This window comes from Bactrocera latifrons, unplaced genomic scaffold (genome assembly GCF_001853355.1).
Source record: "Bactrocera latifrons isolate USDA-ARS-PBARC rearing strain unplaced genomic scaffold, ASM185335v1 scaffold_59, whole genome shotgun sequence".
Taxonomy (NCBI): Eukaryota; Metazoa; Arthropoda; class Insecta; order Diptera; family Tephritidae; genus Bactrocera; species Bactrocera latifrons.
The window spans coordinates 1450649-1466451 of NW_017537256.1; the positions used below are offsets into that span (position 1 = coordinate 1450649).

Consider the following 15803-nt stretch of genomic DNA (forward strand, 5'->3'; position numbering starts at 1 on the left):
TTAAATTGAAAACACACAAAAAGCAGCTTGTGCAAGAACTGAAGCCGATCGAGATTATYCGACGTTTTCGAGTTAAATTTTATTTCGTGCTCAATGGGTATGTTAACCTGCAAAATTTTGCATTTGGGACGAAGAGCAACGTGAAGAGATTCAAAAGCTGCTATTTCCGCCAGAAAAAAMAACGGTGTGGTATGGTTTGTGGGAAGGTGGAAACGTCGRTCAATATTTCTTCAAAAATGATGCCGGTGAGAACATAACCATCAATGGCGACCGTTATCGCGCCATGATGACCGACTATTTGATTCCTGATATTGAAGCTCGTGATCTCGGCTCTACTTTTCGTTTCAACAAGACGGTGTYACAWYGCATTAAACAATGGATTTATTGAGATAACATTTCAGTGAGCAGATAATTTCAAATTGTAGTGCAATCGAAGTTAACTTTTTTCTTGTTTCAATTTTATAGGAAAAGATGGTAAATTTATAATGCAAGATCGATATGTGACATAACGTGGCAGTGGTAGAGGATTTGCCAGTCGATATTTTTATATTGATTTGCATTTAGTTTTGTTCAGTATTAGATTCCAGTTAATATTGCCTTGAATACTCGAGTTAAAAAAAAAAAAAATGTTGAGAGGGCTAATGTCAGTTTTGGCTATGTTTTCTGGTTCGYCGAAGGTAAAACTACCGCGATATTTCAGTCTGACCCTTGGAAACGCTGTACAATGAACGAGAAAGTGCCTGTTTGTTTCCATCTCTATACTATTTTGGGATCTGGCGTCTCCGAATGTAATTACATTTGAATCTCAGCTGAAGTATTTAGAACACAGAAATATTGTTCATGACCAGAAATAACCYTGAAAGATCGCGCTAATGCAGAATAAGCTATTGAATGGCTTTGAATATTCAAACGAAGCGCTTTTGTGAATGAGCAAAAACAACTACTATCATTATATAATAACAAAAAAAAAATCAATTTTAAATAAACATATCAGTAAGTATGTTGATGCAAATTAAGTTAGGTGACACAAAGCATTACACAATATAATCTAAAATACTTAACATTTTCTACCATTATTGTTTCGCTACAACTGTCACACGAGGACAATGCGTGACATGCCATTTGACGTCATAGAAATCGAACGGCAACGATGTAGCTGAAATTGATGATAACAAACCACTAATCCAATTTCACGCCATTAAAACGTATGTAAATAGCAGAAATTCATAAGWCATTAAAAATTAAAATTAAAATATATACCTATGAGTAAAACAAAAATAAAATAAATCGAGTGATCTTCAATCGTTTTTTTTTCTTTACTTGCGGAAATTTACGTATGCTTTTGCCGAGCGGCAAATATATGAGGAATTTGTCTTTAATCTCAAACAGAGCACAAAACGTTCACAACCAATTAGCACGGACACACTTGTTTTTAACATATTTTGCAGATTTTCAAAATAATTTTCACATGTAATTTGCTCATTTTTTGAGCATGGCAAATTGGAAAAAAATAAAACTGAAAATGAGCAGAGGATTGTGGTATTTATAAATTTCGAAAATTCAGAAAAAAGAAATTCAAAAAATACACAATCGTCTGAAGCTATGAATTGAAACGGCAATGAATGAGCAAAGAGATAGCGAAACAAAAAAAAAAAAAGTATTGATAAAAATATTGTGAATAAATTGTAGAGCAGATTTTGCGACAAGTTAGAATAATTTATCAATGAGGCACATAAATATATATTTTTTTTTATAATATATTTAGCACAAATAACGTGAATAATAGGCTTTAGATTATTCCCGTAATGACGAAAGGGCTTATGGGTATAAGCTCATAAGCATATAATTAGCTTGCAACAATTTCTATTTTCTTTATTTGGGTAGTTTAACATTTCAACACAGTATTTATATAAGCATATACRTATATCGATCAGCCTCTTGGCTGTAGTTGGCATTAAACCGAACACCTGCATGCAACAGACCTTCAATAATTTATTACCTCATTTCAAATTGCTGCCGCACACTGCAGTGAAATTTAGAAAGAAAATTTCAACACAATACAGAATTTGAGAATAAATTTTTTGCATTAACAAAATGTTGCGTTGTAAACATGTTGAATTTTTTGTACCTAGCGTACGCTTTAACGCAAACACCTGGGCGTATACGTGACCAACTGCGGAGATGAGTGGATTGTTGCCAGCTAAATATATGTGCATATCTTTGTACAATTTAATCTGATATTCAACTGCATGCTTGATTGAGTGCAAATACGCAAACCGTTATAATTAAAAATGCTTGATTGCATAATGATCAAATACTGGAGTAAACATAGATACCTACATACATACATACGATTATATTTAACCCTTTAGTATGTAATACAAGTAAAATCCAAGGATAACAGCTCTTTTAGGTGATTTGTGGACTGTAAAAATGTTGCTTATAATATGCAGGTTAAGCAAAATTTATATTGGCTCAACTTTTATGCCATCTTATATGTTTCTTGTCTACTATTTTGTTTACTATTTTCCATTTATGCAGAAATTTGTGTGAACTTAACGATTTTCAAAAGTGTAAACATTGCAAACAGTAAGCTTTATTATTGACAACGCGTTTTGTTTGTCTTTTGTGATAAGATATCAATAAAGGAATTATGTGCATACACGCTTTTACTGTTTGAGCGATTGCTGGCAAATAATCCAAACAATTTATCATAACAAGCTAATTCACTTTATCAATGAAAACATAATAGGCTCAAATTATTTTTAAGAATTTAGTATTTTTTTAATTTACCAGCAGATCTTTAAAATACAATTTTGGTGAAATTTTAAAAGAATGGTTTGCAAATATTTCAATAATTGTTCGAAAACAATATTCAAAAAGGTCRGTTTGAAGGAAAGATATATGCAGTATTGGTCCAGTCGGAACCATTTGTTAGGAGATTGTCTTGGACAACAATCTGTGAAAAATTTCGTRAAGATATTTCGACAAATAAAAAAGTTTTCTTTACAAGGACTTGATTTTGATCGTTCAGTTGTATGACAGCTATATACTATAGTGGTCCGAACTGAATAATTTATTCGTATATTGTAGCAATGTTTTCGAGAATAAAGAATGCCAGCTGCAAGGCCAGAGGAGCTTTTCGGGGAGAAAAGAACGTGTGCAAATTTTTAGATCGATATCTTAAATATTGAGAGACTACTTCGCGTATATATACTTCAAAGGTTTCCGATGTTTCCTTTTGGGTGTAAAAAACTTAAAATTGCCTGCCTGTAGAGGTGCTCCGCTAGTGGTAAACTGCTAAGGAACTTGAGTAGGTATCTACAGACCATTGGCGGTATTATGACCACCACTCTCAATACAGTCCAGAGTTTGGCTTCACTCGGAGAAAATAGATTTGCTTCTGGTCACAAGAAAGCACAAAGTTCTTCTATGGAGGTTCCCTTCGATAAATGGGACACAACTCTCTCTCTAAAGGACCRGATTAAGTTCTTTAGAGTAGTCTAGGAGAGCAAACTGCTGTGGAAGCACAATGTAGGAGGAAGAGTGTAAAAAGCTAGCAATGTTTTATATGAGTACYACACAGCTATTGTAAARCCAATTMTGTRTGGTTGTCAWGCGTACGGAAATCCACCTACYAGAAGCCAATGGGAAGGGTTMMGAGGCACGTTGAGCTATGAATAATGGGARCCTTAAGAAAAACTCCAAGGGCACCTCYTGAACTGGCACTTAATCTGGCTGCAAGAGTATGCAATCGGTGGCTTATGACGGTTGAGCAAATACAGACTATAAGATCCCGCTTTTCAGCTGGGAAAAAAGGTTCAAAGTAAACATGGAAAAACATGGCTGSTTGCAGTGAAAAGTGTTGCTAGAAGCAAGCAACTTTAATTATATTGGGTGTGTCAGGCCACAAAGGCATCGAGGAYAAGGAAATTGTAGACGCAATTGYCAAGAATGGTGTGCGGCTAACATCCGAAAACGTGATCTACATTGGGAAACCCAYGCATTGCCTATKCGACGATCTCGACAGAAGCATGGTAAAGAAAATCAAATCAAATCAAATCATGGGTGCAAAACTGCAAAAATCATATGCAAACCGGTGGATCGGAAGTACACAAAATTTCTATGGACAGTCGATAGAAGAGACTGTAGGAACTGATGGTAATACAAACTGGTCAGGGTCAGGTGGCGACACAAGCCCCCAGGATGGGGTTAACAGATCGAAAAGACTGCAGGAAATGTSTACAGCATGGCATCAGGGAARCAATGAAGCATCTTAAAGGATGAATACTCCTCTTGTAYCCAGCAACTKAACTCTATCCTGTTATTRTAAAGGACCAAAACTGGTMTATGCGTGGTTTATTGGCCTACCATATTAACATAACCTAATCTTACCTAAAAAGGCTTAAGAGCACGTTTAAAAAATTATTTTTAATTTTTTAATTTCTTAATTTCATTTACAGCAATTTTTTACTTACGGTCGCAGAATTATTTTAACAGTGAATATGCTTACCTGCAATGAAATAAGAATAGAAAATGTTTTAATAAACGGTAAATGTAAATTTAATGAAAYTAAATTCTAATTTGCAAAAATACTGATAAATAATCGCATAATAAGTTAAAAAAATCATATTTTATTTATGTATACTAAAACTTGCTTAAATAGACCTCCGTTGAGGAACCGAATTCCAATTTGGGCTACAGTATCTGCAACGAAGAACTTAAGCGAGATCCTTTAAGTACCCAACCCATCTAAGTATCACAAAAGCTGGGACTGTGGCGAGGCATTTAAATGGGTTTTACTGTATGTGTATTTAAATCTAATTAATTTAGTTTAATTCTGTCACCTCATATGATTTTTATTTGTTTATAATTTATTTTCCGCTTGCTTATCAACTTTATTTACATAAAACTTAAGTACATCTGCATTTGAAGCCTGCACGTATACTTACGTAARTTTGTAATTTTGAACAGTCTCACTTAACACGCCAACTTGACAGAGCGTCTTTAATAAATTAGTATAAAATTAGAATTAGTTTGACTTCTCCGACGGGTGTGCGCAACTCGCCATTTTTACGCTTCGAATACACATATACACAGACTTATGTACATAATTAATTAACGTAATCGGCGATTGCGCCCCGACAAAATCACGTCCTTAACGATAAATAAAGTAGAAATAAATTTGGCGCTTGGCCAAAAAAAAAGCCAAATAATTTTGCACCATCGAACGCACACGGTGGCGAATGAGCTGCGAAACTTGGCGGTGGACATTACCAAGCAATGAACTCGCTGAATTTGTTGCAATTCAAAGCAAAGCAATGCAATGCGGCTGGCAAGCAGCAGATGAATGCATACGCTTATGTATATACATATATACAAGTACATACATATATAAGTTTGTGCATAAGAAAGAAAGTGCAGCCACATAAACGGAAGCATATGCATGGACATTCATGTAAAAATATATCTAATTCTTATTTCTGAGCATATAAATGCGTTGCATTCTTTGCACTTGCTGGCTGTTGTTGTTGCGGTTACGCCATCAGTTGAGTGCCACCGTTAATTGAGTGCCAATGATTGGCTGTCACTCGGTGTTGAGTGACCCCATCAATGAACGCCCTTTGACAATACCAAAGGCTATTTGTACGCTACTACGTAATTGGCAGTCGCCGTGTTGTATAACCTTTGCAGGCAGGCAGATATCAGACGACGGCAAACAAGTCGCATAAACAGGCAGTGAGTGAGCAATAGCAGAGCCAAAAGCTCAACAAGTTTACAAAGCATTTTTATGCCAAAATAAAGTCATATAGTTGTCAACACCAAGCGGTGGGTGGCGTGGCATACATTGTGGCTGTTGCTGTACAGTTTTGGCTGGTGTCACAACACATTAAAGAAATTTTCCTTTTCAGCTGTCAGCTGCACAAAGCAGCAATTTTCAGAAAGAAATGAAAAATTACTGAAGAAAATTAAAATTAAAAAAAATTTAAATAAAATAAAAGAAAACAAGTTGAATGAAAAATTTTAAATATAATAAAAAAAAATTTAGTATTTTTTTTATTGTGCAAGTATATATTCCACAAGTTTTTATTGCTTAATTTTCTTAACAGCTTAGTTGACATAATGGTCTGAAAAACCACAGTAGAAATAGTCTTATGACAGGCAATGAGTCAGTCAATCGGGAACATGCGCCCATAAAAGAACTATGTTGCATATTTAGCAACCAAATTATTTGAAAAATGTATATCACGAGTAGTTTAGGCAATTCGCATTAAATATATATATAAATAAATTTAAAAATGTTATTTTGTATTTGAGAACGCTGGTAAGTACACCGCCTTATCATGCCTATATTGTTCTACCTTAAAATGCAGTGAAAATTCGAAAAACTATAACAGTTTTGTATTTTTTATAAATTATTATTTATTATTATTGAAAATTTAATTTTTGTATATTTAACTCAAAAACAGTGGATTTTTATAAAAATATTCACTGCGTTGCAAAAGCTACCTTATGTAAGATGGCCGCTTGTGAAGCTATAGAAAAGAAAAACTCCTGTGTTCGAACTTACAAATTCGTCGCAAAGGCTAATAGTGGCTGTTTTACCGACGATATGTGGATGGGGAGAAGAGCCTTTAGAGCTCTTTCGATGATGGGATGGGTCGAATTTAGTAGGAAAGTTTGGAAGAGGAGCTGTAAGGAGATCTAAGTCAATCTTTGATTTAGGCTACCGCACTTCTGCAAAGTTTTTCAGGCAGAAGTGGCTGCTACTAAGGTGACGGTAGACGAAGTGCAGCCTCTCTCAGAGAGCTAACAAATCACTTCGAATCAAAAAGTGGCAATACCAGCGCTGAGCTCGCTTATTCTGCGCTCAAAGCGAATCAAGAAGTGGTTGTCCTCTCTACATAGTAATAACAACAAGCCATTTCATCGTCAGACTCGTTTGGATACCTGGTCATAAAAATCGCTGGCAACTGTAACGCCAACAGCAGCTAGAGGGGACACCCTTGCTTGGCTCATATTGGAATGGGACCGAATTGGATCTCATTTGCCATCTTGAGTTCTAGCCCTGTATCAATGGACCGAGCGCTTGGCAGACGCTGGTCGATAATCTGCTCCTTTGCACCTACAAGATAATTTGACCTAGTGTAGAACACAGGAGATCTTCTGAATTACTTGCACTTAACTATGTTAAATATTCCGCAATAATAGTGGTTCTTATTGGACATTGACGAACGAAAGTTTTCAAAGTTTTTGAATGAGGGTAAGGTACTTTCTTCTCCATTGTCCATTGTGCTTTGCAAGACTGAGTATTGTGATTTATTATATAGGATGTTTAAGTAATACAACGGACCGACGTTCTAAGCTGTTCAAGTGAAATCTGTGTTAAGATCGAAATCTTGACCTAACCTTACTTAAACTGTGAAAATATATATGTTAAAGTGGATACATAGTGTGGTAGCCGAAAAAAGCGATAAAATACAGAAACTAATGCTTGAGAATCGACGTTAACAGTCAGAGGTCTTACTGACATTATTGAATATCGGAAAGATCAGTTAAAAACAATTTTGAATGATCATTTGAACTTAAGAAAAGTGAAAGCGCGATTGGTTCCAAAATCACCCAATTTTTTCAAAAAACCGCATCGCGTTAACCTCGGTGAAACAATGCTTTCCGATTACCGTATTATTACTGGCGATGAGCCTTGGTTTCGGGGAAACCTTTTTGAGTCAATTGAAGACATTAAACGTAAATCGCTACGCTCCTTGGACGCTGTTTCGGAGATTGGACTTAAGATGTGTTTCGAGAATTGGAAAAAACGTTGGCATAAATGTATTGAGATCAAAAGGGATTTCTCTAAGGGGGACGACATAGATTTTAAAAAATAAATTAGTAATTATAAAATTATGAACAAGGTCTTTCTATTTTTTGCTCATAGTAGTACACACAGAATTTTCAAATATCAAATAATTTAAGCATTTTAGTAATCAAGTAAACAATATTTAGAATTACTCAGTACAATTCAGATATTACAAATTAGATTCTTGGCCACTGCTTTGGTAGAATCTAACATGGAATAACTTCAACAAAAATTTACCCCCAATTTATTTTCAGCGCGTGCTGCCAGGAAAAAAAATCACCCAACCGAGTAATGAGAAATATTTCCAACTTATTTAGTCTATGCACAAGCGATTTTCTATTTATTTATTGATTCAATAGTTAGAGTGTGTGTGCAATGCCACCAACTTTTATTTGTGACGCATTTTCATTTTAATTTTCTTACGTGATCTTTTCGGAATTGCTTCAGCATAATAATTGATTTTCGTCGTGGCCATGTGTGAAAATGGCCGTCAAATGTTAAGTGATAGTTAAAGAATTTTCATTTATGTTTATTTTGTGAATTTCTTTAGAAGTGTTGAAATTAAATAGTGAGCGCGAATGCTTTGCAACGCGGTTGGTGGTCGAAATAATTAGACAGATGATGAGAATTATGTTGAGTCAGAGTGCAACGGGAATTCATGTTTCGAAAGTTGATTGATGCTTTGTTTGTCTGTTTTGGTGTTTAGTAGTGATATGTTGTGATGATGACTGTGTACAATTTCATAGTAAATGTAGGTAAGTGTATGTAATTGGAATAATTACGAAAAATAAGGTATGGATTGTTAGATGATTTTATACTTTATTGTTGGAATGCACAAAATTATTGGAATATGTTATTCTAAGTTGAATACTTTTAAGATGATTATTAATTTTAGCTTAGTTTAATCTGGTAGGACAATGGGCCACGCATAGACCACTTTTAGTCCTTTGCGATACCAGATGGAATTTAGTTACTAGGGTGCATGCGTTTGCAGTGAATTTTAACAGACTCTGTGAGCTCACTATCGCCTGTAGTGTCTTATGCCGTGATAGATAATTATTAAAGTTAATTAAAAAAGTGTTTTTTTTTTCATACATTCGGGGACATTCTCTAAAATATCGTACAAAAGGAATTGGGCCTGACTAACCTCAGTTGCTCGAAGACGACCATCGTTCCGTTTACGAGACGTAGGGCATGTTCGGCCTCAGGAACCTTACCCTTGAAGGCAGAGATGAAGAGAAGACTACTATGGCCAAATATCTTGGTCCCCTGTGCAGTTGAAGACAAACAACTGGCTTGAAGCCAAGGATTGTCAGCTGGTTGTAAAACATGATCGTGCAATGTAGACTTTGGTGAGTCTTGAACTATCGAAGCTGCAATGACTCGTCCACATCTGCCTGTCGGGTGCCTAGTTGCCATGACAGCAGAATAGTTTGGCAGAGAAAAGGTAATCTTATCGCAGCGCATGAAGGACTTTAGTGGCGAAAAGCTATTGGGTCTTCTCTCAAGGGTCAGTGTTACCAAAAGAGTAAACTTCATTGAGATTCAAGATCAAGGTTCAATATTTCCCTTAGCTGTAATGATGAATGGAATGATTTCACTCTCGACCTACAGCTTAGGGATAGTACAATGAAGTGGTACACCGACGACTCGAAAACGGCGCTGTGCTAAGTTTTCCGAGCATGTTTCAAGCAGAGGTCTTTGCTATAAGTCGGTGCGTATAGATAAACCCCTAACGCGACTGAACAGTCTATCAGGTCGTAACCAAGTGCGCATTATCTGGGTGTAGCAGCATCTGCCAACATGATAGGACCTGAACCCCTTACTGCGGTTGGCCCTCATACCATAAAGGAGCTGCTACGCAAGGAGGAAGGAGTAGGACAGGTATGGGCAAAAACTCCAAGGCATGTACCATGTTAAGTTGATTATAAGTGGTTATAACCTTAGCATATTTAAATATGTAATCAATCTCCCAAGATACAAACTTTGGCTACTTGTCGCATTCTACACTGGCCAATGTAAGCTCAAGAAGCACTTATATATAACTTGGGCCTTGTTGTAAAAATTGCCGGTTCTGCGACATGGAACTGGAAACTGACTGCGATCTGCGGAAGCAGGATAAAGCACCTTGGATCCTTGTTTCCAAATACAGATAGCTCTCAGCAGTATATTGGAATTTATCAATATGCTTGGGCTAAGTGTTTCGTTTTGACTTTGGAGTGGGTACAATAAACCATAGATCTCTCACGTCTTTCTTGAAACATTTTCGTTTAAAAATTGTATTCCAACGTAGAACCAGATATTGCGACATTCTTCTAGACGAACAATATTTTTTTGGTTTCAGATTGTAAGAAAAATTGTAATAGTGGGCAGCTTTACGTGCTGGTGTTTTGAAAAATTTTGAACATGTTTTATTTTTTGATTTTTTTCCTATGATCGCGTAAATTTAGTAAAAAGCTAATAAAAAATAAAAAAATAATTGCCTTTCTTAAAAGCTTAAAATTAAAAAAAAAATATCATAAAAAGTTGTATCGCCCCCGGGTGGGCTCGAACCACCAACCTTTCGGTTAACAGCCGAACGCGCTAGCCAATTGCGCCACGGAGGCACTCGAAATTTGACGCGCTTAAGGGATATTCTATACGAAGCTATGCCAGCAGCAAAGGTGTGTGATACGAACAACCGCACAGTGGCAACAATAGCAACAAATGGAGTACAATTATGCAATAATCGTAGACAAAATTATATTATTAGACTATATTTATTTGTTTTTTTTTTTGTGCTATAATTGTTGCTGTTTTTCACTATTGTTGCAAAACACTTGCTGTTTAGTAGTGCTACGAATATAAAATGTGCGATATGCCGTATCACAGCTGAAAAAACAGGTGATAGCTAGTGGTGGAATAACAGGAGCACAGCAAAATGCTAAAGGCTGCAAGAGCAAATTGATAATAAACACAATTTTAGCGCCATATATGAACATTTACGCTGTATGCATGTACATATATAACACAGACACACAAACATACATTCTATGTATGTGTGAATAGCAGCTGATAAGCGATGGCGGGCGCCGGGGATGCGATTACAATTGTTGTATGTATGTGTATGTATGTTTCACTAACATTGTTGACACTTCTTTATTTATACATGCTTTTGTGCCGCAAAAGCAATTTTTTCATTTCCATATGGAGGAGCGAGCGGCTTATCGCAACGCGCGATTAAAGGGAGTCTGGTGCAGTCTGGGGATCTGTTAAAAATCAAGCAAAGCAGTGCGTGTGGATATAATGTGCGAATATGTATGAATGTATGTATATATATAAATATTTATAAATATATGTGTAAGTTTGTATGTATGTATGTGTATATGTATATGCCATATGTGCTGCCGCGTTATCAACGTATGAGAAATGTATAAGGTGTGATGTATGGAAATCGTTCAGCAACAACAAGAACAACAAAAGCGTCAACATTTTCCAACACTACAACTACAAGTACAACTGCAAATACAAGGCGTTATCATCGGTAGTTCACAGACAAGTACACATTACAAAGCAAATGGTTTTGTTGTTGTTGTACTTACCTAACGAAATCTTTGACAAAACAATAAACGGTAAATAGACCGCGATCGCTGAGCACCACATCGGGCTTTAGCACGGGCAAGTAGCAAACAAAATGACTGCTCGAAGGATTGCTGCTGCCGCCGCCGCCGCCGCTGTTGTTGTTGTTGCCCGGCGCATGCTGTTGCTGCTGTTGTTGTCGTTGTGGCAAGAGCAATTGTTGTTGTTGGTTTTGTTGTGGCGTTTGCCAGCAATCTACCACAGCCGATGTTGTTGTTGCAATTGCAACAACATTACCATCAACAACATCGATGGGCGTACAATATGAATGTTGCTGTGAAGGTTGTTGTTGCTCATGTTGTTGGTGGTGGTGATGGTTGGGTATGTGGTTAGTGTGGCGTGTTGTTGCTGTGATTGTGGCTGCAGTTGCGCTCGTCGCAATAACAGCAGTTGCTGCAGTGGTGTTCATGTTGGCATGCTGTTCGCAAGTGCTTATTGTTGTGATTGTGGCACGTTGTTGCGTGTCTGGTGCCGATTTAGTTGTGGTGGTGTCGTCGCCCAACTTTGTGGACATTGTGCAGCAACATAATTAAGGCGTGCATGTGTGCGTGTTTTGGGCACTGTTGTGCTTTTGCGCATGTGTGTATGTGTGCAGTTTAGAAAAAAACACTGCAATTATTTTTTTTTTTAGTTTCTCAACTCAGTTACTGCGTTTTCCCTTTTTCTTAGTAATTTTTTGTTTTTGTKTTTAATTTTTTTCTTTTGCGTTTCTTTTTTGTAGCAGTTATTTCCGTTTCAGTCTTGATTCAACTGCAGTGATGTTTCGTTAAATTCCATACTTACTTCTTCCTTTTTTGATACAACATTTATGCAAACAAAAGTAACTCATCTGCGCAATCGCAAAGTATGTGTAGTGTTTAGTATGTTAAAAGCCGAATATTATATAAAATCATAAAATGAAATGTTTTACTGTTAACAGTAGGTATAACGTAGATAATCACAACAACAAACGTAATATTTAACAGAGCATGCGAGTACTTGTTTACAGCAATAACTTCTAACAACACAAATGGCAACCAATACTTGATAATCACCAATTTATAATAAGCATATAAGTTATATTTTACCTAATGGTAATTAATATCGTCGTTTTGGGGGTACTAGAGCTAGGTAAATCAAGTTTGTATATATGTATCTACGTGTCTATATCTTTCATAATATGTTAGCATATAAATGGGATAAAAACTATATTTTCTTCAAATTTTTTGTTAAATAAGATGTGTTTTTTTTATATATTATTCATGTTTTTTCCCAAAATGTTTAAAAAAATTAAAAAAAAAATTTTTTTCAAAAATTTGTCAAATTAAAAAAAAAATTTAACATATACTTTTTGCATACATACATATGTATAATTTTACATTTAGCCTACTAATAATAACCACAATTCTACTCACACATGAAAGCATACTTTCAGGAGAATTGGAAACTTTGGAGGAAAAAGGTTAATCTAAGGTTGTCTAAGATACTAAAAGTTTCTTAAAATAATATTCATGAAAAAAGTAAGAGCAATACAACGCCGTTTGAGGTAAAATAGAGTAAATATACCAATCATTTTTATTGTAGGACGACAATTCGAATTTAAAAGAAATCAATCACTTACAAAGTGCGACAAATACGAACACGCAAAATGCACTTAAAATCTTTCTGCAGATCATACTGTATCCACTTTGTCCATTTAAGAAGACCCATATGAAAATTTATTCAGGCATACCTTTCAGAAGATTATATTTGCTATAAAAACCCAGTCGGACACGTCGGAAACCCCACATTTAAATCATAACTCACGAATCAGTCCATTACTTTGTGATGTTCATTCGTCGAACAGCATTATAGCTGCCAACAGACTCACAAATCAAGATGAATGATCGACGACATAAGACAATACGCCGTCCAGACTTCGGATGCAACAAACTTCAGGTACGCACTGTGCGCCTTTCACAGTGCAGCCATTAATACCTCTACCGACTCCCGCTTAGTGAAAGGCGTACTTCGTTCTGGATACTGTATCTGTACTTATCCCGAATCGACCCAGGCATATAAAACATATGCTCAGGGTGCAACGAGTTCTCGCGCGACACTAACCACCTCTTTGCCTGCTTTATTAATCCTACAAGGAAGAACTAGCAAAACTGTGATCAAAATTTCTTCCAAATCAATTTTATACTCTTCAAAGTAATCTCCATTCGATAAAACGCACTTTTTCTAATGCTTTTTCCAGACCTCTTCCGGTATAGCCTTCAAGACCTTTTTCGAATTGAATTTTTGTCGATGATTTTAAATCAACAAATCTTCGTCTTAAAGGCATTGTACCTTTGGCGATAATTACAATTTTGACAAACAGACGTTTGGCAAATATTATTGACAGTCCTATCAACCCATTGCACTTGTTTTCCTGAGGCCTGGAAGTTTTAAATGACAATTTCACCTTATTTTTTGATCACATTCAGTTGCTATAAGGAATGCACCTGCGAAGAGTCTAAAGCCTGTGATTTTTTTATTCTATTAAAACCAAGACTAAACTGACCCAAATGAAAAGACTATAAGGTTTCCAAACATTCATAAACCATTAAACTCACAATATGTTTAAAAAAAAAAGAATTTTTAAAGCGCTATGAAACACCATTTTTGTATATTGCTAGTTTGGGGGACAAAAAGGAAGCCTTTCGCAGTAATAACTACCGCGTAATATTCCAGTAACTTTTTGCCTTTCAATGAGTCATTAAATTTTATGAAATCAGGAAGTGTTTGCAGTAAAGAAGTTGGCGTAGTATCTATCTTCTCCGGTTAAATATTTTACTCTAAAAAATTTATACTTTTTTGTTTCAATTTGAAGTATGAAAAGTTTAAGACGATATATTTTTTCACCACTATGAAAAGCACGACAATTTTTTTTTCCAATTTCCTCCAGCCATGTTCCAAGCTCTACACTTTTTGTCAACATATCACATGCCACAATAGAGCGTTATATGAAACCATACTAATTCATTAGGACAACAATAAGATGGACGTGTAGAAAGTAATACTGTTGGCGTTGCAAACATGAGAAAACTGACAACCGACGAACGACCGATGTGCTGACAGTCATTAAAATGCGTTGCAGTCAACGCAACGTTCCAACAGTGTTCATGTTGGCATAATCGTGCCATTTCACCAAGGGTACATACAAATATAGAGTATGTGCAAATATATGAAAAATATATGGTATATACATATGCGACAAGGCAGTTTCAATAGTTTGTCGGTGAGTGAAAACACCTAGAAAATTTGTTGCAACAAACGACAATAATAGCAACAACGGTGGCGAAATTAAAAATAAAAGCACAACTTCCACTTAAACTTCAAAACTTAAGGGAATTTTTCTGTTACAAGAAATGATATAAAATCTACAGAACTGTACAAGAAAGCAAACTATAAATTAAACGAAAAAACAGAATATATATTCAAATGTAACAGGATGTAGGTTTCGTTGTACTTTTACTCGTATATACATTAAGGTGATCCAAAAATTTCCGAATTTATATCTTTTCTTTGGATGTTAATAAAAAATCAAAAATTATAGAAAAATTAAAATCAAATTATTTGAAAATTAACTTATATATCGAAGTTTTCCTTGTAATCCGCTTTGTAAAGTCCGCTATCTTAAACGGTTCAAAGGAAGTAGTTTAAAAGGAAAAAGGTTTTTAATATGTACTATAAATGGGAAGGTCTCATCGACTGTTTTTAAAATTAAGCTACAAAATTTCCCTCCAGGGATATTTTCCTAATGCATGCATTTGATAAGTTTACTTTTGACTCACTCTAWTATACATTTTCATGGGAAATTATTTCATACCCATAAATTTAGGCTCACACTAATATACCTAATAGTATGTAATTAAAATGGGAGTTCGAAAGCTTACCGACAGCTTTTAAAATTAAGCTACAAGATTTCCCTCCAGGGATATTTTTCTATATGCATATTTTAACCCACTAATTTGATAAGTTTATTTTTGGCTCACCCTAATAYAAATTATTATGTGAAATTATTTCATTTAACCCGTACATTTTTGTTCACCCTAATGACCATGTGTATACGAACATATTATATCACTTGAAGCTTAATTTTTGATAAGTTGCGACAAATGTCATCGCTAAGGACAACAGAAATAAAAAAATGTATAAAGGACAAAGGAAGTAYATAAAGGACACACCAAGCATAGTTTAGCATTCTCAAACAAAAGAAAACGCGTAATGTTTAACGATTTTTACGATACAGGGTGTTAATATTTGTAAAAGAAATACTTTCGGCAATAAGTTTTAATTTAGTAGTAGTTTTTACAAAAAA

The 15803-nt window shown here is 35.4% G+C and overlaps 1 protein-coding gene and 1 non-coding gene across 4 annotated transcripts in view; both read right to left on the reverse strand.

Annotated features, from left to right (window-relative positions):
- The window catches only part of LOC108974825 (protein bunched, class 2/F/G isoform-like), a 163235-nt gene that overhangs the window by 107306 nt on the left and 40126 nt on the right, over positions 1 to 15803 (reverse strand). Inside the window, exon 1 of one of the 3 annotated variants that reach the window (XM_018942890.1) lies at positions 11443 to 12063. The exons of the other annotated variants lie outside the window; for them this stretch is intronic. Coding sequence (XP_018798435.1) covers positions 11443 to 11993 — 551 coding nt within the window. The 5' untranslated portion in view covers positions 11994 to 12063. Of the gene's footprint in view, positions 1 to 11442; positions 12064 to 15803 lie in introns of those variants that run through there. 3 annotated transcript variants of the gene reach the window in all.
- On the reverse strand, positions 10394 to 10467 carry Trnan-guu. Its single transcript has one exon. It is a non-coding gene; the product is annotated as a tRNA-Asn (tRNA).